This window comes from Colias eurytheme, chromosome 27 (assembly GCF_061535395.1).
Source record: "Colias eurytheme isolate Ceu_HAF_F1 chromosome 27, ilColEury1 Martin Lab GWU primary, whole genome shotgun sequence".
NCBI classification, from domain to species: Eukaryota; Metazoa; Arthropoda; class Insecta; order Lepidoptera; family Pieridae; genus Colias; species Colias eurytheme.
In genome coordinates, this window is record NC_143006.1 from 4,006,758 (window position 1) to 4,029,293 (window position 22,536).

At 33.5% G+C, this 22,536-nt stretch overlaps 3 protein-coding genes across 3 annotated transcripts in view; 1 reads left to right on the forward strand and 2 right to left on the reverse strand.

The window, feature by feature from the left end:
- RyR (Ryanodine receptor) overlaps window positions 1–10,267 on the forward strand; it is a 128,049-nt gene extending 117,782 nt beyond the window's left edge. The window contains exons 104-114 of the mRNA XM_090117172.1: window positions 699–854; window positions 1,231–1,324; window positions 1,860–2,005; window positions 2,486–2,616; window positions 4,561–4,719; window positions 5,062–5,269; window positions 6,054–6,185; window positions 6,950–7,106; window positions 8,412–8,521; window positions 9,342–9,444; window positions 9,725–10,267. Coding sequence (XP_089973298.1) covers window positions 699–854; window positions 1,231–1,324; window positions 1,860–2,005; window positions 2,486–2,616; window positions 4,561–4,719; window positions 5,062–5,269; window positions 6,054–6,185; window positions 6,950–7,106; window positions 8,412–8,521; window positions 9,342–9,444; window positions 9,725–9,828 — 1,500 coding nt within the window. The 3' untranslated portion in view covers window positions 9,829–10,267. The remainder of the gene's footprint in view (window positions 1–698; window positions 855–1,230; window positions 1,325–1,859; window positions 2,006–2,485; window positions 2,617–4,560; window positions 4,720–5,061; window positions 5,270–6,053; window positions 6,186–6,949; window positions 7,107–8,411; window positions 8,522–9,341; window positions 9,445–9,724) is intronic.
- Window positions 10,268–12,593: 2,326 nt separating this feature from the next.
- On the reverse strand, window positions 12,594–18,188 carry GPHR (Golgi pH regulator). Its single transcript, XM_090117152.1, has 9 exons — window positions 18,044–18,188; window positions 17,487–17,650; window positions 17,031–17,137; window positions 16,600–16,703; window positions 16,128–16,249; window positions 15,196–15,422; window positions 14,576–14,757; window positions 13,851–14,036; window positions 12,594–13,385 (listed from the first exon to the last, which is right to left on the reverse strand). The coding sequence occupies exons 1-9, from the start codon at window positions 18,083–18,085 to the stop codon at window positions 13,125–13,127; spliced, it is 1,395 nt and encodes a 464-aa protein (XP_089973278.1). The 5' UTR covers window positions 18,086–18,188; the 3' UTR covers window positions 12,594–13,124.
- Window positions 18,189–18,899: 711 nt separating this feature from the next.
- Window positions 18,900–20,736, reverse strand: LOC149896840 (uncharacterized). The gene is made up of 2 exons (XM_090117184.1): window positions 20,462–20,736; window positions 18,900–20,345 (listed from the first exon to the last, which is right to left on the reverse strand). The coding sequence occupies exons 1-2, from the start codon at window positions 20,642–20,644 to the stop codon at window positions 19,062–19,064; spliced, it is 1,467 nt and encodes a 488-aa protein (XP_089973310.1). The 5' UTR covers window positions 20,645–20,736; the 3' UTR covers window positions 18,900–19,061.
- Between the last annotated feature and the right edge of the window lie 1,800 nt (window positions 20,737–22,536).

Below are 22,536 nucleotides of genomic sequence, written 5' to 3' on the forward strand. Positions count from 1 at the left end.
CAGAAATTGTTTATTATGTTTAAAATGGTTTATCAGTAAAATGAAATCTTAAAATTACTTGTATCTGTCATTGTTATTATAAATATGTAGTCGTAATTGAAAAAAGTCAAGCAAATGTGCAGTTCTAACAAAACGAAATATCATGTTATTCTATGTCGTCGTTACTAGGTTACGTTCTTGAATTTTGTTGAACTGTCAAATGTTGCCTATTAAAATGGCTCTACTATAATAGTGTTGTCAAGTTTATCAGAAACCGATATACACTTCATTAAATTTTATATATTCATTTATTTTATTAATAATAATAATTAATTTAATTGTTTGAGAAATATGTAAAGAGTAGAAAAATTCGATCACAGAGGCGGGATTCGAACCCGTGTTTTTCTGCCATTCCGTGACAAAATATTTTCTCACTTTAAAGCATATGAATGCTATAACACTAAGGGCTGATTTTTCAATCCTTGGATAAAACTTATTCGTCGAATAATGTATAAAACTACCATTTTAAAAACGTATTCTAATTGTCCGTATTTGACAGTTTATGAGACATTTTAATATTATCGTGTAATACTTTATTGCACGGATAAGTTTTAACCGAGCATTGAAAATCGGCCCTAAATTTAAAACCTCTTGCTTTAACGTTATAAATAAATTATACGCCAAACTCCTACTGTACCACATTCTATACCACATTCCAGGCGGTACAAGTACCAGCGCCATCAGCCCTTTCCCAGATAGACCTGTCCCAATACACAAAGCGCGCGGTATCGTTTTTGGCGCGAAACTTCTACAACCTGAAGTATGTCGCGCTCGTGCTGGCGTTCTGTATTAACTTCGTGCTGCTCTTCTATAAGGTGAGTTTCTTTTTCAGGTTATAATTGTTACGAGTTAATTTTTTTGATCAATTTTTGAAGTGATCTTTAGGTGCATTGAGAGTAATATTTCAAGGTCGCGTCATTGCAATACCGTCTCGTCATGGAGTAAAACGACGATTTTGGTATCTTTGAATCTTGTCAAAGAAGTTTCACTTCTGGCACGTGTGCATCGTGTGATGTATCTATAGGCGCTAGTAAAATCGATTTCTACAAATATATGTAGTCAATAATATGCTGTACCTAGTGTTTTCACTAAATTCGACGTACAAAATAATGTCAATTTCAATCTGCCAAGCGTCCCGTGTAATATAAATTTAATTTATTAATTAAATTAAACTTTACTCATATTCCACAGGTAACGACTCCGGACAATGAGAAGGGTGAAGGATCAGGTCTTGGTGATATCATCAGTGGTTCCGGCTCTGGAGGCGGTTCTGGAAGTGGTGATGGTATGATACTCTTTTTATCATCCTACCAATATTATAAATTCGAAAGTTTGAGAGGATGGAATTTTGTTACTCATTCACTCAAATACTACTGAACCGATTACGATGTTAAATAAATTAGTATGATGGTATCTGAAGACCCAAAATAAGACATAGGCTTATTTTTATCCCGGAAATCCCACAGGAACGCGAACGATGCGGGTTTTTCTTTGAATTCCGGGCGAAACCACGGGCCTTTGATAATTGATACTATTAATTTTATATCTATAAAAAAAATATAATTTATTCTTAATTGCCCCTAAAAGTTCATAGCCCATTGTAACAAAAAATATTTTTCGTTATTAAAGTGAAACTTTTATTACATCGTCTCAAACTGTTTGGTCTGTGTAGCGCATGTCGCGTGTATCGCGACCGTCACGCGACATGCGCTACACAAAGCAGTGTTCGGAACCGTTCGAACAGTTTCACTTTTACCGTGGTTTCATAAAACCACACAACATTTTTTACTATAATAATATCTTTACTTTATTCTAAACAGGAAGTGGCGAAGCGGAAGAAGATGAATTTGTCGAAGTGGTGCAAATAGACGAGGACTTCTTCTACATGGAGCACGTGATCAATGTGGCGGCCATGTTGCATTCCGTCGTGTCACTCGCTATACTCATCGGATACTATCACCTTAAGGTTACTGCTTTTTATAAAGACATAGTGCTGTATATGCATATATTGATGATTTATTTATTTGTGGAGTTATTATGAGAGAAAATCTATATTTGTTGAACTTCTTTAGGCGTGTTGAGAATAAAATTTCAAGGTCGCGTCATGGTAATACTTTCTCGTCATGAGTAAGGCTACAATTTTCTAATCTTTGAATTTTGCCAAAGAAGTTTCACTTTTGACACGTGTGCTAGGTACAATCAAATGTATGTAATATATAATTATATATTATTTGTTATAACAAGATGGCGGTCATGTTCCACTCCTTTGTGTCATTCACTATACTCATCGGATACCTTCATATATTGATGATTTTGTAATCACAGATAAAATCTGAGTTTACAGTCATCAGTCATTATTACATTTTTGTCAATCACTATTAATAATAAACAACACGTTTATCTATGAAACAAACAAAATTACTAATACTATTTATTATAAATACAGGTGCCTCTAGCCATATTCAAGCGGGAAAAGGACATAGCGCGTAAACTGGAGTTCGACGGTCTGTACATCGCGGAGCAACCTGAGGACGATGATCTGAAGAGCCATTGGGACAAACTCGTTATATCTGCCAAGTAAGTGCATACTTTATATTATACAGGGTGTCCCAAGAAGTATGGATGAACTGAAGCCAGGAGGTAGAGGACCTAGAGGGCTATCCGAATCACCCCCATGTATGTTATGCGATTTTTCGTAGTTTCGGAGTTATGACTCTTTTTTCAATTTTTCACCTATCGCCGAGTACGATGATATTTTCACTCATGGTGACGTCAACTATTGCGCTAGATGCTTGATTTTTTTTGTGTGCTAAGCTGAAAGATAGGCCAATTCAGTATGGTAACACTTACTATCGTTAGATCTTCGAATGGAATAAAAAAAAGAATTAAATGCCAAGAAAGATAAAATTACCCAGTATGTTCACAACTTCAAGGGCCCATAAAAAAATAAAATCACATAAGAAAAGTTTTCCGTTTGGCTTTTAAAAACTTGCTCTATCTATCAGGTAGCTACCCTGAAAATTTCATTTTATTATTCAGAAGGCTTCAATCGAAAAATTGAAATCTAAATGTGGTAAGTGCAAAAATTTTATTAACATGATGATCATTAAAACCAATAAATAGGTGTTTAGTTACCAGAATTTTTTTTAAAATAACCCCGCTGTTGCTCAATGCAAGTGCGACATCACCGTAAAAAGTTGTCTATTAAATGTCTTTATGCCCTTTTATAATTTTAAATGGTTTCTTCTGCTACTATGAATTTCCGGGCTATTTCGTCCAAATTGTGGCATTCTCTCAAGTAGCCGAGGTCTATTTAGTATCCCCATTGAAACAAATCAATTGGGTTTAGGTCGAGGGACCGTGGAGGCCAGGTTTTAAGGCAAGCGTCACCGGCGCATGCGCAGGCTGCAACGACCAATCCATCTTTCAGGGTATCTTTACCCTTTAGCCTGGCCTGAACGGTCTCCGGACATAAACCATATTGATTTTTTTCCGTGGGGATACTACAAAGACGAGAGACTGCTACAATTTGGACGAAATAACCCGGAAATTCATAGTAGCAGAAGAAACCATTAAAAATGATAAAAGGGCATTCAGACATTTAAAAGACAACTTTTTACGGTGATGTCGCACTTGCACTGAGCAACAGCGGGGTCATTTTAAAAAATTCTGGTAATTAAACACCTATTTATTGGTTTTAATGATCATCATGTTAATAAAATTTTTGCACTTACCACATTTAGATTTCAATTTTTCGATTGAAGCCTTCTGAATAATAAAATGAAATTTTCAGGGTAGCTACCTGATAGATAGAGCAAGTTTTTAAAAGCCAAACGGAAAACATTTTTTATGTGATTTTATTTTTTTACGGGCCCTTGAAGTGGTGAACATACCGGGAAATTTTACCTTTCTTGGCATTTCATCCTTTTTTTTATTCCATTCAAAGATCTAACGATAGTAAATATTACCATACTGAATTGGCTTATCTTTCAGCGTAGCACACAAAAAAAAATCAAGCATCTTCCGCAATAATTGATGTTACCATGAGTGAAAATATCATCGTACTCGGCGATAGGTGAAAAATTGAAAAAAGAGTCATAACTCCGAAAATACGAAAAATCGCATAACATACATGGGGGTGATTCGGATAGCCCTCTAGGTCCTCTACCTCCCAGCTTCCGTTCATCACTACTTTTTGGGACACCCTGTATATTTTCAATAAAATTAAAAAAAAATTGTATATTCATAGAATTTTGGTAGAAATTGAAAATATCAGTCTTTTTTGAGAATGTTCATTGAATAAATTAAATACTATCTATTAGATCACTTAATAATTCCACTTAGTAATGGTGATGTCGTATCACTTTAGAGACAGAAATGTAATTTATTCTTTATTACAAATATTTTGAACTTACAGCAATTCATGTAGATAACAAGACTCTAAACTAAGTTCTACCCTACTCTAGGAAAGTTAATTCAAAATAAAAACCACCAAAAAATAAACTTTCCACAACATTCCAGATCGTTCCCCGTGAACTACTGGGACAAGTTCATAAAGAAAAAAGTTCGTGCAAAATACTCTGAAACATACGATTTCGACTCGATTTCCAACATGTTAGGAATGGAAAAGACTTCTTTCTCGGCACAAGAAGACGAGGGAAGCAAGGGACTGTTACATTAGTGAGTTTCATTTTATTTACTTTTATGTCTGTGAAAGAAAGGATAAGAATAATAATTAAAAAAGGAGAATGTGAGCATTTGTATGTTATTTTTCTTTTCTATAAGTATCGTAAAAAAAATATGTATTCCAGCATTAACTTATTTTTGGTAGTTTAAACATACTACTAGCCATATTTTTACATTTAAAGGATTAAACTTAAAAATAGAATGCCAAAATTGAAAAAATATCACAAATTCAACATCATACACTTGTATAACATTCAAAATCTTAAATCCCAAAATTCTACATTTTAATTTAAAGTTCATATATGTTAATAAAATCTGAAAAATTACCTATTCCAGCATAATAAACATCGACTGGCGCTACCAAGTGTGGAAAGCCGGTGTGACCATAACGGACAATTCCTTCCTCTACTCTCTCTGGTACTTCAGTTTCTCTGTGATGGGCAACTTTAATAATTTCTTCTTTGCCGCTCATTTACTGGATGTTGCTGTTGGCTTTAAAACGTTGAGGACTATCTTGCAGTCTGTCACGCATAACGGGAAACAGGTAAGGGCTGTATAAGTCTAAAAAGTGAAGTCCCGTGTCCCCGTAGTGGGGTAAGGGGCAGATGCATTATTCATACATCTGTTTCACTGATCGATTTTCCTTAAGGGACAAGTAGGTGATCAGCCTTCTGTGTCCTGCCAGACCGAGACTTTTTTTTCTTCGTTTCCACCGGGAATCGAACCCAGGCCCACTCGGTGCTACGCTCACTCGTCAACCACTGTACCAAGGAGGCGGTCGTCGTGTATAAGTCTATGTTGTTGTTAATTCTTCTAAATAAACTGCTTTCAGTGCATTGTCTTCATGAGTCAAATTTTACTCCGCTGGTCACAGACCTATGATAATTATTTTAAAAAAGCTTTTGGTTCTTGAACATGATTGTTTTCGTAAGAAGTACTTTTATGTTTTTATTTTTATAAAGCTAAACTCTCGAAAGCTTAACTTTTACATCATATAAGTTTCATGTTAAAAGATAAAAGAAATAAATTAAAAGTAACAAGTGTCAAACTCACAACTCGTAAGTAACAGTCACAAGTACAACTCAGAACTTACAATTCACTACTCACAATTCCCAACTCACAATTCTCAACTCACAATTCCCAACTCACAATTCCCAATTCACAATATACAACTCACAATTCGCAACTCACAATTCACATCTCACCATCTACAACTCACAATCCTTAACTCACAATTCTTAACTCATAATTCGTAACTCACAATTCTCAACTCACAATTCTCAACTCACAATTCTCAACTCACAATTAACTCACAATTTCCACGACAGTTGGTGCTCACAGTGATGCTACTCACAATCATCGTGTACATATACACGGTGATAGCGTTCAACTTCTTCCGCAAGTTCTACGTGCAAGAGGAGGACGACGAGATTAACAGGAACTGCCATGATATGTTGACGGTATGGTTTATTTTTATTTATGAATAATTATAATTTATGTGAAATAGAAGTTTGAAATATTAATTCATCTTAATATACATATATAAATCTCGTGTCACAATGTTTGTCCTCAATGGACTCCTAAACCACTTAACCGATTATAATAAAATTCGCACACCATGGGCAGTTCGATCCAACTTGAGAGATAGGATAGTTTAAACATGTAGGTACCACGGGCGAAGCCGGGGCAGACAGCTAGTTTGTTATATATTTTATGTGTAGCCACAGTTAAGTTATTGTTTAACCTAGCCCATTGATTTTTAAAACGATTACATATTTTTTAGTGGTGTATGTTTATATTTTAGCTATACATCTTTTCCATTTTCGTCGGTTTATTCTTTAATCATTTTAGCAAGCTTTCACCTTTGTTTTTATGGAACTGACTCCTTTAGATTCGATTTTAACCCACTCTTAAACGGACGGAATTCAATAAAACTTTGTATTTATTAAACCTATTCAATAGTAATTTATTAAAGCTTGTTATAATTACTTATTGAAGTGAAACTTCTTTATCGGGGTTGGACAAAATTTTGTGTAACATTATTGCGTTACGCCGTACGCGTGACATTTTTGCGTTACGCCGTACGCGTGGCATTTTTGCGTTAGGCCATACTCGTGACATTTTTAAGGTCATAAAGAAGTTTCACTTCTTACGTGTGTACACTAGTGTCTAGTACACGCAATTTTTTTTTTTTTTATTTATGTTATAAATTATGTTTGCGCAGTGTTTCGTGTTCAACCTGTACAAGGGAGTGCGTGCGGGAGGTGGTATAGGGGACGAGTTAGAACCTCCTGACGGTGACGACTCTGAAGTGTACCGCATCATTTTCGATATATCCTTCTTCTTCTTCGTCATCATTATCCTGCTCGCTATTCTGCAGGGTACGTGACAATTAAAATAAAAGCACATAATATTTATGTCAAATCAGCTATGTTACTCAACAAAATTGTTACTCAAATGCCAAATTCTGTAAATTATGGCAAGTGGCATTTAAATATTGTAATCATGTCATTATGCGTGTCATGACATGCCAAGTTGCACGACGTGTCATAGTGCCATATCACACTAGCGGATTGCGAGCGGTTTCAAAGCGGAGCGGGCGCGCAACGAACACGCCGCGGTTGCGCAGCGAAATCGTTGCGGACGCGCAACGATTTCGCTGCGAATAGAAGCGTCGACGTCATTTTGTATACTCTCGCACAAAAGCCAGCCCTTCCGCCTTGCCTAACTTACATTCAATATTTACATCATTTCTGTAGCACTCAATTTTTTAACCGTACTGTGGAAATGCACTTACTTAACTAAAGATGTAATAACAACTGGAGTTGTTAAAAAAAGGTGCTATAAAATTGAATTACTAGGACTTTTAGAATGTACCATACATTCCAAAAGTATGTAACGACTGACCAGTATAATCTCTCCCATAGCAACGTATGTTATAAAGAGATTTTGTGAACCTAATTATGAGCAAAGTGATAGTGAGTTGCTGGTTGCTTGATAAAATTTTCTATTCACTGCTATTTATCTAATAATAAGATAGCCCTGTTTTAGTTAAGGAGCTTTAACATTTATTTCACTAATGAACTTTCTTAATGAGCAATTAAGTTATCTGATTGCATTCCGACCAAGATTTAATAGATAAAACAATACCCTAAACATTAACATGTTATGAAACTCGTAAAAAATAATGATCTCATAATTATTATACTATCACAAGTTATAAGTAACAACCAGCACGGATTCCATTTTGTTAATGAGTGTACATGACTGCGACGTAAACGTTGCGCATCTGCCACGCGTCCGCAACGAATTCGCTGCGCATCCGCGGCGTGTTCGTTGCGCGCCCGCAACGTATTCGTTGCGCACCCGCTCCGCTTTGAAACCGCTCGCAATCCGCTAGTGTGATATGTCACATAAATCGCTATTTATCACATATAACACTTAAAACTATAAATTGGCCAATCGAATGTATTTTTAGATTTATTTGTGAAAACTTTAATAAAAATTACGAGTCATTAATATATCGTGTAAAGTATTTATAAACCATTTGATCAAGGTATTCTATAACATTTTACATGAGATATCCTATACTGTGATAAATACATGTAACAAAAAGGACAAAAAATATACTTCTTCACAAAATATCATTAATAATAACAGATAAATATACAATTGTCTGTCTGTAGGTTTGATCATCGACGCGTTCGGAGAGCTCCGTGACCAGCTGGAGTCTGTCAAAGAGGACATGGAGTCCAACTGCTTCATATGCGGTATTAATAAGGACTACTTTGATAAGGTAGATATTAATTTTTATTTAAAACATATTATTATTCTTACTGTTAATTTTGAGTTCTTGTTAAAAAAATGTAAAGGAGTTTTTGTACATATTTATAAGAAACAATTACATATAACATTCAATTGCACGCCTCATAAGCGAAGCGTTGAGGTGGGTACTACTGTCACTTCGCGCAAAACATCTGATTTTTCAAACTTAAAATATTGTCTTTATGTATCATACATTGCACTTGTAAGATAATACATACACACACATATTAAGAAAAAACACTATTTTTAACGTTCATGATATTTTTGATGTCATTTTTGTTATTTAAACTAGTTAAAAAACAGTTTAAAAAAGTTCTGTCTTGGACGTCCGTGTGTCTGTATGTGCGGATCCTTTTTCTTGTTAACACGATAGCGACCGAAATACTTTACTAATCGAGTCTTTTTTTTCTCTTACGCTTGAGTATGCTCAGGAATAGAACCCTTTCATTTTTCAGGGTCTGATTCGATGTGGTTTAATTGTTATTAAATAAACAAAAATAATAATTAATAAATATTTATTAAAAAAAAATTATGAGGCGTGCACTTTTGGATTTTCCAAATTATTTTTATTTTTAAAAGTTCCACTTGTAAAAAATATACAAAATGATTCCTACGAATATTTATAAATGTAAATGTCTGTTTGAAACACCTTAATAACTAAATTGACAGTAGGTAGATTAAGTTTCACTGAACCTTCTTAAATCTAGAATAATTAACTACAAATAAACAGCTGAGCCAATTTTGATGAAATTTTGAACAAAGATAGACTACTTAATACACAATTATTTCAGGTGCCGCACGGGTTCGACACGCACGTGCAGCGGGAACATAATCTCGCGAACTACATGTTCTTCCTCATGCATCTTATTAATAAACCCGATACAGAATATACTGGTAAATATATTATTTTAAATTCATATTATTTCACATTAGTCTAAGTGCTAATTATACCCATTTTTTGTTAGTACATATTTGAAAATTTATCCATTTCTAATTCTATTAAAATTATTTCAAAAGTCTGCTATTTTTAGGCATACAATTTAAATACAAGAAATAATATCGTAACCGTAAAAAAACATGGGCATTTCCACATAGAACAATAATTTCAAAAACTTCCAAACACTATTATAAAATTATAATGTTCATAAAATATTCAAACATTTAATAATTCCAGGTCAAGAAACATTCGTATGGAACATGTACACCCAGAGATGTTGGGACTTCTTCCCCGTCGGAGACTGCTTCAGGAAACAATACGAAGATGTCATGGGAGAATAGTTTTACTTATTAATAATAATAATAAGAGAGAAAACTGTTCGAAACAGCCTTTATTGCTCAACGTTGACACCAATTTGTAACCACTTTAATAGCAATAAACACGTTTGTACATAGATAATAAATCATTTTGACATGTGTAAATTTTTCCGTCATAAAATTTGGCGGGATTTTGAAATGTCAACTTTCTACTATGACTTATTGTACGTTGAAATCAATAATTTCTAACTTTGCATTGTAAATAAAATGTATTTAAATATAGCGATGTTGACAAATTGCTATTTTCGTGGTACTTTCGAATTTTAAGCTTGTCTTAGATTAAAACTATTTTAAACAATGTTTTTAAAAAATAAGGTGGCCTTTCCAAGTTTTCTATTTTAACTTTTTCGATATAGTCTATGTAAGAATATAATGCGCGTTGAATAAAATCTTTAATTTATTCTATTGTTGTTTTATTCTACGCCTAACCTCCATCCCAAATATAATAACTACATAGGTACCATACCTTAATAATATAAAGTAACATTATTACCTACACACACAAAAATCATTTAATTTTTGTCTTTGGATAGTTAAGAGGCTAGTGACATAGGCTACTTTTTACCACGTTAAAATGTCTACATCAAGAATCCGTTATTATGCGCATTTGAACTGTTCCGAAAGGAGAATGACCACGGGTGGTATCGGTAAAATTTTAGTTGTGCCACGTATTCGTGATATATTTAATTCCTATTTGTATTTATAATGATCATAAGTATCACTATTAAGTCTTAATTATACCGGATAAATTGAAATAATAGTAAAAGTTTGTGTTTTGAAACATGTATGACCACGTATGGAATCGGTAAAATACTAGTTGTGTCACGTGTTCGTCATATTGTTAATTCCTATTTGTATTTATAATGATCATATTTATCACTATTAAGTCGTAATTATACCGAATAAATAGAAATAAAAGTAAAAGTTTTTGTTTTGACACATATATCTATCTCTCTTGCGAGTTGCGAGCGTCCTGCGTCATCTGTCATTGTGTTCGACGCATTGTTCGACGTTATTTATTTTGAAATAATGTTTATTACGATTTACTTTTCACATTTGTCTTGTAAATTAAAATATTACCTATGTAATAAATGTAAAACTTAACGTTCATCGTTAGTTTAAACTCGATAAAGTATTTTTTTAAAGTGTTGAATAACGCTATTGTTTTATTTTTATTGTCACGAACTGCGGCTTATTTACATAAAAACTTTAATCGTTTCTAAAAGTACTAACATCAAGCTTTAAATTGAGCTATATTTCATCTTGACACAATAAGTTTGATTGCGATACCAATTGTCATAGTAACTTGGGCAATCTCCTTTATAAATTCTGATGGATGTCGCTATTTTACAAAAAATGGCATGTATGACATGCGCTCGGCGTTACGTTAGGCAATAGGCGGGCGTTGGTAGCGTACGTTATTAGGTAATAAGTAGTAGTAGTAAATCATTTTGATGCATGGACCACTCTATACAAAGGCGCGCGTTGAAATGTACAGCAAATTGTCCGCTCATGTATCTCGAAACGCGCGGCTGACGCCCAAGCAACGCGCGTTTGAACGAAAATCTCAAAGCGCGCGTTTGGAGCGCGCTTGTTCAAAAACGCGTGCTTGCATGTGTACACTTCAATAGAATTCGCGGTTCTCAAAACGTGCGAGCCAAACGCGCGTTTCTAAACGCCTAATGTGTAGCCAGTTCGATTCTTCATAAATTCAGTTCACTTTAATATGTTATCGGTTTGCAATTCCGATTTTGATCATGTTTCATCAATAATATATTTTAGGTGTCTCTTCTGTCATCTACTATCTAGGGAAATTTATCATGAGTAAAAAGGTGAATATAGGTTATTAGCGCTCAATTGGCACGTTGAAATGTGTCTTTATTAACCAAAATTTACATTGTCGTCTCTTTTTCGTTCACGATAGTTGAATCATGTTATCTCACTTTAACGTCTAATTATCGTCAGTTCGTTAATGTACCATTTTCGAATATCGAATGTTGTGTCGGTAATCTATCTACACCTTCACCTAAAATATTTCTAACGTTCCGCCCGCTTTGTACAAAACCTAATTAATTATATACGAAAACCTTCCTCTTGAATCACTACATATTTTAAAAAATCCGTGGATAGGGATATAAATATGTACAGTGAAAGCAACTCTGTAGTGTAGTGAAGAGAGCTAAAGTTTTAAGGTTTTACCTATAAAACGTTATACCTATGAACTCGCGAGCAGAGAACGCATGAATGTTCAGAATCAGAACTCAGCTTAATTAGCATGCTTAAATTCAGTTCACTTTATGTCGTTGATTTACAATTCCATTTTTTCATCGTTTACTTCAAATCAATCAAGTTAAAAGGTGTATATTCGTTCTTAATGTTCCGGGAATGGAACGTATTGTAACTTGAAGTTTATAATAATTGTTACCTTATTTTCTTGATTAGAAAAATTATTAGAAAAATTATTCTTACTTTGATGCAACTGTATCAAAAGTGGGACATGGGTAAGGGAAAGTGTTTAGTAAAAGACACATTTTTGTTTATTCTTTAATACTTTTTAACATTATAATTACTATGTACACCGATTTTATCAGTCTTTACAAAATAACAAAGCTTATTCTTATTTCTTAATTATAGTTTAGGAAAAGGCTACGACATAATTCACACATTTTGTTGTTTGTAGAACTGTAACTTTAATTACTTATAACTATATTTCGAATAATTTATTTGTATACAATGACAATTTACAATAGAAAAGTAAGTATAGTGCATATTTCCTCAATGTTTGCTGATTATTTTTACAAGAATTCAAAAGAAACAATGAAAAATTTATGATATTTTTTATTTTGAAGTGAAACTTCCATAGGTTCCATTTTGAGAGTAAAATTTCAAGGATGCGTCATGGCAATACCGTACGGCGACGATTTTGGTATATTTGAATCTGGCCAAAGAAGTTTCACTTCTGACACGCGTGCTCGGCACAAACGCTCTTTTTTATTACAAAATCAAATACATTTAAGATCAATTTTTTCATTTGTGGGTTACCAAATCTTAGGTCATATTTTACTTACAATATTATATGAATCCGTTTCACAAATGATCCTTCGAGCCGGACCCGTTACAAACATTAAATTGGAATAGAATATGACTTTTAATATCCATTTCTTAATATTTATGTGTCTTTTAATGAATTTAATCTTATAACAATCAATTCCAAACACGAGCTTGGCTCAAAAACTTATTCCTATATTAACAAAACATAATTAATTAACAGACGGTTGTTTATGAGCTAAATACAGAGTAAAAATACTTGTTAACGCACTAACTAAGAAAATAACATCAAACCATCGATGGTAGAAATTAAACTGTAAATCGCCTAACACTTGAGTTATTATAATTCTGTACTCTGGAGGCATATTCATACGCATTAAAAGTACGGATGAACAAAAATACATGCCCATTATTTGAGCTAGTATTAGCACTATGATGTTCGATGATTTTGATGACGATATTTTGTAGAAGAACTGAAAATAAAAAAATTTAAGTTATTAATATATTTATTATGTTTACCAGTAGTCTATTGCAACCTAAAAATTGCAAAAAATGACTAAAAATTGAACAAATAGACTTATTGGGAAAATATATATTTTAACGGAATAACCAGGAATTTTACTTCATTTAACGCTGGTTAGATCAGGCAAAAATTAACGATTTAGATGTTGGCAGTAATATAGCTTATGCAGCAAAATATCACATAATCTATAGTAATACCAGCTAAAAAAAATCGAATATTATAAAGCTGAAGAGTTTGTTTGTTTGAACGCGCTAATCTCAGAAACTACTGGTCCTATTTGTAAAATTCTTTCGGTGTTAGTTAGCCCATTTATCAAGGAAGGCTATATATCATCATGATAAGACCAACAGGAGCGGAGCCACGCGGGTGAAACCGCGGGGCGCAACTAGTATACAATAACCATAAAATTCCTTACCTTTGTTAAAGTGAGTAACAATCCTCTTATACTAGTAAGTACGATACATCCCACCAATATAAACGACACATGTTGAGACCAAAACGCTAGATCAATGTTCCAACCAAGCCAATGCACTACTAGCTCTAAACCACGTGTAACCGGGTCCTTTTTACCTACACGGTCGAATACTATGTTTATTGTTGACTGAAAATAAACAATATAATTAAAAAAAAATTGGTTGTCTGTAAAGTCGGTTTACTGACGATAGTTGAACGTGACAACGTCCGATTGTACTTCTTTGTCACTCGTTCCGCGCTCTCGCTTGCACTTCAAGCCTTACATGGAACGCCTCAGAGCGAGGTAACGCCGCATGAGTCATGTTTTTTCGTGCGTGCATCCGGCTCTTTCGAATTATAAGACGTTGTCACGTCAAAAAAGTAATAAACATTCATGAAATTATTTATTAAAAACGTTCAATTAAATTTACACCTTTTTTCGTTTTACTAATGTTCAAAATCTATTGTATGGTTTATAATAAAACTCTGCTTAATTCTTATGTAGGCAGAGTTTTGATGTGGACACTTTTTGATCGTGATTGTAAGTGTAACAATAATCAAATTAGTTGCAAGATAATAATTATATGTATATTGCAAATTGAGATCATCTTATCAATAACTTGAAATTTAAGTGTGAATTTTTAATTCAAACTTATGCATGGTTTATAAAAAGAAAATAATACTTACGATAAATATTTTCCAAATGCAGTACAAAGAGAAGAAATAGCCCAGGAAATTGAAGTATTTCCCCTGAAATGTTTTAGACCATTCAATCTTTTCTCTCATAGTTCGAGCGTCGTGCGCTTCTAAGAATAACTGTCTACTTAATTCTTCTAAACCCGATATTTCTTGTTTTAGCTGACTTATATCTGAAAGAAAGGTGTTTTGTTTATCTGTCTGTCCATTTATACTGAAGAACATGTAACACTGGAAGAAAAGCTAAAAAGTATGGTGGACTTTATTCGTTTTAAATAGCATTATTATCACAGTATAAATAATGTTAAAAACTTTTTTGAAGCCAAAGTTCCGTTCACTCTCATGTTTTCCATTTTTCTATATTTACAAGCTTTCCGCCCGCGGCTTCACCCGCATAGTCTAACACTTAACAAAATACAAGGTGAAAGGTAAGACATATATAGGGAAGGATAGGATATTGACCGACGCCCTTAGTCAATAACCATATTGACTAATTTTACCGGTCAATTAGGTTATTGACTGGTTCAGGGTTTTGACTGTAACATATTATACATAGATATAGGGACAGAGAAAGCTCCTATATAGTGATAAAACTAATTATTAATACTTACTTTCATTCCCATGGCTCAAAGGGTTAGCTATACTGCCAACACTGGACAAAATATTCGTCCAGAAACCTCTATTCTTCACCGAGGATTGATCCATCATACTATAGTTCTGTCTCGCTCCCACACTGTTTGACTCGGCTAACGCTATCCTTTTCTTTTTCACGAGTATCATATCCATAGTTTGGAGTAATTTTTTCTCGATTGATAGAACGTCTGATTGTGTGACTGGTCTGTAATTTCATAATTTTGTTAAATATTAAGTCCTTAAAAAGGAAAATTGATAAAATTATTTGTATGAAGAAACATTTACAACTAAAAACTCAAACTTAAATATATTTATTAAGCTATTGCATAGCTTCTATCGCGGGCCTTGAGCGCGGGGACCGAATCCAGAAATTCCGTAACGAAAAAAAACCTCACGCTCCCCACTGCCCGTCGGCACGGAGCGAGGTGTGGCTTGAAGGCATAGCATGCAATAGCTTTACCGCGGCAGTCCCCGAGTGCCACACGTCTTTTTTTATTTATTTATTTATCAATTTTATATACCACACCAAGTAAAATATTTACAATCATACCAGATGGATTAACACGGTAGATACATAAGGCGGTCTTATCGCTTACTAGCGATCTCTTCCAGACTGCCCAAGGTAAGAGATAAAGAAGAAAAGAAAATGTTACGCGGTGTGAAAATGTTACATACCATTAAAATAAAATTATTAACAGGAAAGTTTGCAAAAATGTGTGTTTGTATCAAGCAAAAACCACTGTACAGATTTTGATGGTATTTTGCGCTGGTATAGCTTGTTTACTAGTAAAACACATGATATTAAAACTTGCCCACAAGTTCGACTGCTTGTAAAATATTATATATTATGTAGAAATTCATACACAATAGTAGAGTATGAATGAAAATAAGCAAAATCATGAAAACTTACCTTATAAATATAGCCATAGATGTATAAGGATAGTTGACTGCACCAAAACCGGAGAGTAATGCCATAACTGTCACGCCTATAACACCAATGCGAGACACGCCTTGCTCTATTGAAAATATGCCCTGAAAAGAATATCAATTTAGATTCAGCATTTAGAATATTTTATTTTTTATTTACATTGACACAAAAATATTAATTATTTTAAATTTAAATAAAAATCCATGTATTTCAAAATGATTCTTTTATTTTGCCTGACATTTAATAATTCAATAAAAATATTATTAACTTCAATTACTTAATAGAAAAATTTTAAAATAAATTAATAACTATGATGTCACAAAATGGTGCAGAACCGTATAGGATGTTTGCATTTTAGATATGTCCAAGCAAATGAAACAGCTGAATAAACAAAATTAAATTGAAATTATTAAATTTTCAGCTATAAAAAGCATGAAAATATTGAATTACTCACCTGTTTAGGACTCAGTATTGGGAATGGATCGCCAATCTTCCAAAAAAAGTACAAATATATAAACCACACGAACATTGTCAAAGGTCTAATGTGTGACCTAGATACTGAAAGAGATTGAAAAAAAGATTATATCAACTAGAGAGTTAACATTTTTGTTTGTTAAAACTTGTTTAAACTAATCAATTAAAAAGAAAAAGTACATAATTGTTTTTTATTAGCAAAATACCAATAAAATAAAACTCAATTTGCATCTCATATTACAAATACAGTAGAATGCTGAAACCGAATCGACCCTGGTCCCAATTAATTCGGATAATCGGCATTCTACTTTACTTTTAAAGTCTGTTTTCTAATCTATTTCTAAACATAAAATCTTCCTATTATTATCCTAAAAGGCTAAAAATAATTAAAAAATATATTGATATACTTACAGAACTGTATATTACTGATGCAAAAGTATGCAATATAGAAAGGGATCAGCGCAATCACCATGAACAGTAGTGAATATAGACCCAGGTTCCAATGGAAATATCTTGAACTGAAAGAAGTGTTTCAATTAAAAAAAATAATAAAGTAGTTAGTTATTACATAATATACAACAAAATAATTTATGTATCTATATATGTAGTTAAATAACAATTAAAAACATGCTTTTAACTCATAAAATTATTGTACTGTCACCATCAACAAGTGTTCAAATTTTGAATTATCAAATCTATAAATAATTGTGGGTCACATTCGAGTCTAAAGGAGTCGTTTACATACAGACATAAAAGTGAAGCTAATAAAAGTGTGTAAATAACCTAAAATCTGTCTAAAGTTAATAAAAAAAAAATTAATCGATTACATTAGTAATTTGCTTTACTGAAGAATGTCTGTATACTAACCTTGAATCCAAATAGCCGATTATCTCAAATATAATTAGTTCAAACATTGTGCAACTCAGTGCAAATGTAACAGAGAATATAAGTTGTACCAAAGTGTGATGAACTTCATAATCACGGAAGAGCTGTTTGACAAAAAATATCCAACCTCCTATGAAGAATATTGCCTGAAAAATAAAAAAAATTACTAGCATCTTGAATTTTACATAGATTTTTCAAATATTACTTAAAATAGAGATCAATTAATAATTACTGACATCTTTATGGTGTTTTGTACCAGGGTTTAAGTATATTATAGTAGCTGCAGACGGTTTAACCAATAAAACTGTGTATTCATAATAATTCTATTTACGATATAAATACGCCGGCTCAACACGACCATGGAGCAGTGAAAATTCGTTTAGATATAGACGATTATTGTCCATGTTATTTCACCATATATTATTATTTATACACATTGTTTGAAAATCTTGTAAATTTACTTCAATGTGTTGTTTGATTAGAAAATCGGCTAATAAGAATCCAATAAACGTAACGATTTACAAAAAATATGTACTCACTTGAGATATCAATACAATTAACGTATCTTCTAAAAAAGTCATGATTGAAATATTGCACTAGTATTCCTTAATTTTACAAATATTTTGCTTAATTTAAATTTAATAAATACCTATTACCTACGCAAAGTGCTAACATAAACATCACTTGACAACTGACAGTTGACGTCTGACGTTGTCATTATTATTAAAAAAAAACTACTTTGGCAGATTTTAGGGTTCTGTGGCAGTTTGAAAAATGGAACGTATAATAATAACTAGCTTACCGCCCGCTTTGTCTAAAACCTAATAAATTATATACTAAAATCTTCATCTTGAATCACTCTATCTATTAAAAAAACCACATCAAAATCCGTTGCGAAGTTTTATAGATTTAAGCATACAAAGGGACATAGGTACAGAGAAAGCGACTTTGTTTTATACTATGTAAGAAGAAAGATAAGACCCAGAACATATAAAAGAGGTTAGAAAGGCATTGTAGGCGGGGCAGACGCGCCAAGGATATGAGCACTGCTCACATCATCATCATGCGTATGATTCGTTCCATTTTAAATCGCGTGATCGCGCGGCGCTATGATTGGCTAGATTTGAAATTGCAAATATGTTCGTAAGCGGACTTGCGCGGACTTGGCCACACCCACAGGCGACACCGGTTCTTATAGAAACGTCGAATTATTGCCATTCTAACCTCTTTTATATGTTCTGTGGATAAGACAGACTAATAATATACTGCAATATTTACAAAGGTTAAATATTAATCTCACAGAATACATTACCTATACTTTAGGAAATATCGCAAATCACAATCTTCGTAAGGGAGGGATAATATGACAAAGTAAAAATTAAGTGACAAGTCGTTTATTGCTTTTGAAGGCAGATTTAAATAATACCTAAGAAAACTACAACAATCCAATACGAATTAAGCTATGTCAATAAATTTCTCACTCATATATTGGAAAATCATTTTAAATTACACACTAAAATAAATTAAATTATAAAGCAAAATTTCTAAGTAGTGATACTATGAAACATAGTAAGACTCCTCCTCAAGATACAAATCATCATCTATTGGCAATTTAAAGTTTAATTCAGAAGACTTCTGTTCCGATCTTGCAACTTCATCTTTTATATGTGTTTTCATATGTTTCTCCAAACATACTTTAGTAGTGTATTTTATTTTACACATACTACATTGAAATATTGCATTTGTGTGATGACGTTTTACATGATCCACTTTCCTTGATGCTGATATAAAGCTCTGATCACAGAAATCACATTTATATGGCTTTTCTCCAGTATGTATCCGAGTATGATACAGTAAAGACTCTTTTGTAACAAATTTCCCCCCACATATGGTACATGAGAACTTTTTCTCCTGTGTATGCTTAACGATATGTGCTTTTAATCTACTTGGAGCCCAAAACTTTTTCTTGCACCATTTACATTCATGAGACTTATAGTTCCCATGCTCATATTGTATATGCACACGTAGTGATACCTTCTGTGTATACCTCTTATTACAGTAATCGCAAGTAAACTTAGCATTTGACGGTGAGGCTCGTGTTTTCTGACCACATATGTTTAATATTAAGTGTTTTTTGTATGTCGTTTGACTTCTATAGACTCGTCCACAGTCCTTACAGACTATTTTCAATGTGTGACCAATTTCATGCATTTTTAAAGTGTGTCGGTTGGTAAATGTTTTACCACATTCTGAACACATTAGGTTAACGTGACTCTCACTTTTATGAGCTTCCAGAATAGACGCGGATCCAAAACTTCTCTTACAAATTGAACATTCATGATTCTTAGGTGCATGAACTCTTATAAAATGGTTCCTCAAATTGGATAATGATGGATAAGCCTTTAAACACACTTTACATTTCATATTCAGTTTGTCATTTTCATCGTACATCATATCTTTTGTACGAATTGGAATTGAATGACGAGTTCTTTTTCTTTTCACTTTTACATCATAATCAAATTCTTCAGACGTTAACTCAGATTTAATATATGCTTGATTTTCAATAATAGACTCGAATGTTTTTAAGGCAGATGTTGTTGATTTTGCCTGTTTTTTATCATAATACTGTTCTGTAGTAAAATACTTTGTATCCAGCGTAATATATAATGTATTTGCTTCTGCATTTGAATTGGAGATATTTATACAATTTGTTAAACTATCTAAAATATTGTTGTAGGTCAGGATATTTTCTTTTGACATCATAATAAACTTGTAACTATTAATTGCTGATCTCGCACAACTCTTGCAAATTGTGCTATTTAATAATATTCTATTGCAGGTCTGAAAAAAAACAATGCATTAATCATAAACACACACACAAAATTCAAACTTTTTATATGACTTCTACAGCCTAATATTACTTCTTCAATAATGGAATTATGCAAAAATTAACATACCTCTCCATCGAGAACCACGGACAATATATCAAACAATTTCATTGTAATTTCTGTATCTTTACTATTTAATATTATTTCGTCTTGTAAATTAATTTGGCTGTCATCAACGGTCTCGAAACACAGTGAACATAATTCTTGTTTCCCATTTATTGTATTGTAAAGAACGTTCGCCCAAGATACCATTTTTTAAATAGCGAGATGCACCTCTAAATAATCTTCTTGATAATTTTTCAAAATAAGTTTATAACAATTTGTGAAAAAATGCTAATTTATCGGAGACATCAGACAATCACGTATCCGATTTTGACCATTTATACAATAGCTGTCAAAAAATTGCGTCAAGCTCAAGCCAAAGCCAAAGTCAAGCAATCAAATTGTCAGTGTCAACCGAGACAGTAGGTTAAGGTCCGGTCACACTGTATAACTTGCTCTGTGGGCAACGTGACGCATCACGGCGTTACTAGGCGACGTGTCACGGCGCAACATATTTACAGACAGATTTGCGGATTGGTCAAATTTAGTTAAATTTTAAGATTCTAAAAGGAAAAAACGGAACCTCTATAGGATCACCTTGTTGTCTGTTTGTCTGTCGGTCTATCTTTCAAGACCTTTCTCAAGCTGTTTTCCAATTACAGAGCATAATGCGACTCAGTGGCGCACAATGCCGAATTATGCTGATGCTTAATTGGAACGTGAAACCACAGCGTGAAACGCACCAGCAGGTTGCGCTTAAGTTCAGTGCACTTCAGTGTTGAAAAAAAAATATTCATAGAGTTAGCAATAACCTCATTAATGCGTAAATAAAGTGGTATACATAGTTACCCCGTTTTCCAATTACAGCACTAGAGCGCATTATGCGGCATAATGCTTAACGTTGAATGTTCCAACTACAGCAACGCTTCGCACAATCGAGCACTAGAAAAAGTAATGCGCGTGAATTGATGCGTGCAATCGATTTATCGTTAGTAATTATTAATTGTTGGAAAAAAATTTAAAGCTTTCGTTTCATTGTAGTTTTTTTCGAAATAATCAAAGTTAATTCAAATTGTGTTAAAAAAATAGATATAAGTATGGATGAAGGATCAAACATTGAAAAAAATGTTAATTTTTTCCAACAATTAATAATTACTAAAGATAAATCGATTGCACGCATCAATTCACGCGCATTACTTTTAAGAGTGCTCGATTGGGCATTGCTGTAGTTGGAACATTCAACGTTAAGCATTATGCCGGATAATGCGCTCTAGTGCTGTAATTGGAAAACACGGATTGAATGCTAAAGACTACCGTACCTACCTTGAAGCTGTGAAAAAATCATACTTATAAACCAACGCGAACGCAATCAAAATATACAGCCATTTAAGACTTATTTGTTATTTTTTAAAGCATTCGTCCCATAATTTCTACATCTATAAAGTGATGAAATCAAAGCCTGATACATGACGACCCGCTGACGTGTGCGCTGACGCATCTTCGAAGCGAGCTCTACGACTTTATACAAGTTGAAGATGAGTGTTGAACTCACTTGAAACCAAGAAGCTTATATCTGTCACGGCTAAAGGTAGGTGAGAACATAAACTTAAGATTAGCCGGCTAAACTTAGGTTTATTTTCGACGAGGTGTTAATGTTAGTTTGTTCTATCTTTAGCCGGCTAAACTTAAGTGTAACCGCAGGCCCGTGGCTAAAAATGTCGGGGTGGGTAGATTTGGTTAGCGCCGGGCCGGTGGAGGGCTTGAGGGGCCCGCACAGTGCCAGAAAACACTCGCCCTGTTCCTTACATGTATTATAGTAACCAAATCTACCCACCCCGACTCAGGGCAGAAAGCTGGTGGCTAGGTTAGGTTAGGTTAGAACTCTTAAGACCCGCACGAGCCGAGCGAGCGCAGCGAGCGTGCTGCGGCAGCAGCCGGCGAAGTGCCAGAAAACATTCGCCCTGTTCCTTACATGTATTATAGTAACCAAATCTACCCACCCCGACATTTTTAGCCACGGGCCTGCGGTTACACTTAAGTTTAGCCGGCTAAAGATAGAACAAACTAACATTAACACCTCGTCGAAAATAAACCTAAGTTTA

Coding starts and splice junctions, on each gene's coding strand:
- GPHR (XM_090117152.1), bottom strand. CDS start 18,085: ATGACTTTTTTAGAAGATACGTTAATTGTATTGATATCTCAA. Junction 17,138..17,486: donor ATCGGCTATTTGGATTCAAG/GTTAGTATACAG, acceptor CACTTCTTTCAG/TTCAAGATATTTCCATTGGA. Junction 16,250..16,599: donor CAATACTGAGTCCTAAACAG/GTGAGTAATTCA, acceptor TATTCTTTTCAG/GGCATATTTTCAATAGAGCA.
- LOC149896840 (XM_090117184.1), bottom strand. CDS start 20,644: ATGGTATCTTGGGCGAACGTTCTTTACAATACAATAAATGGGAAACAA. Junction 20,346..20,461: donor CCGTGGTTCTCGATGGAGAG/GTATGTTAATTT, acceptor GTTTTTTTTCAG/ACCTGCAATAGAATATTATT.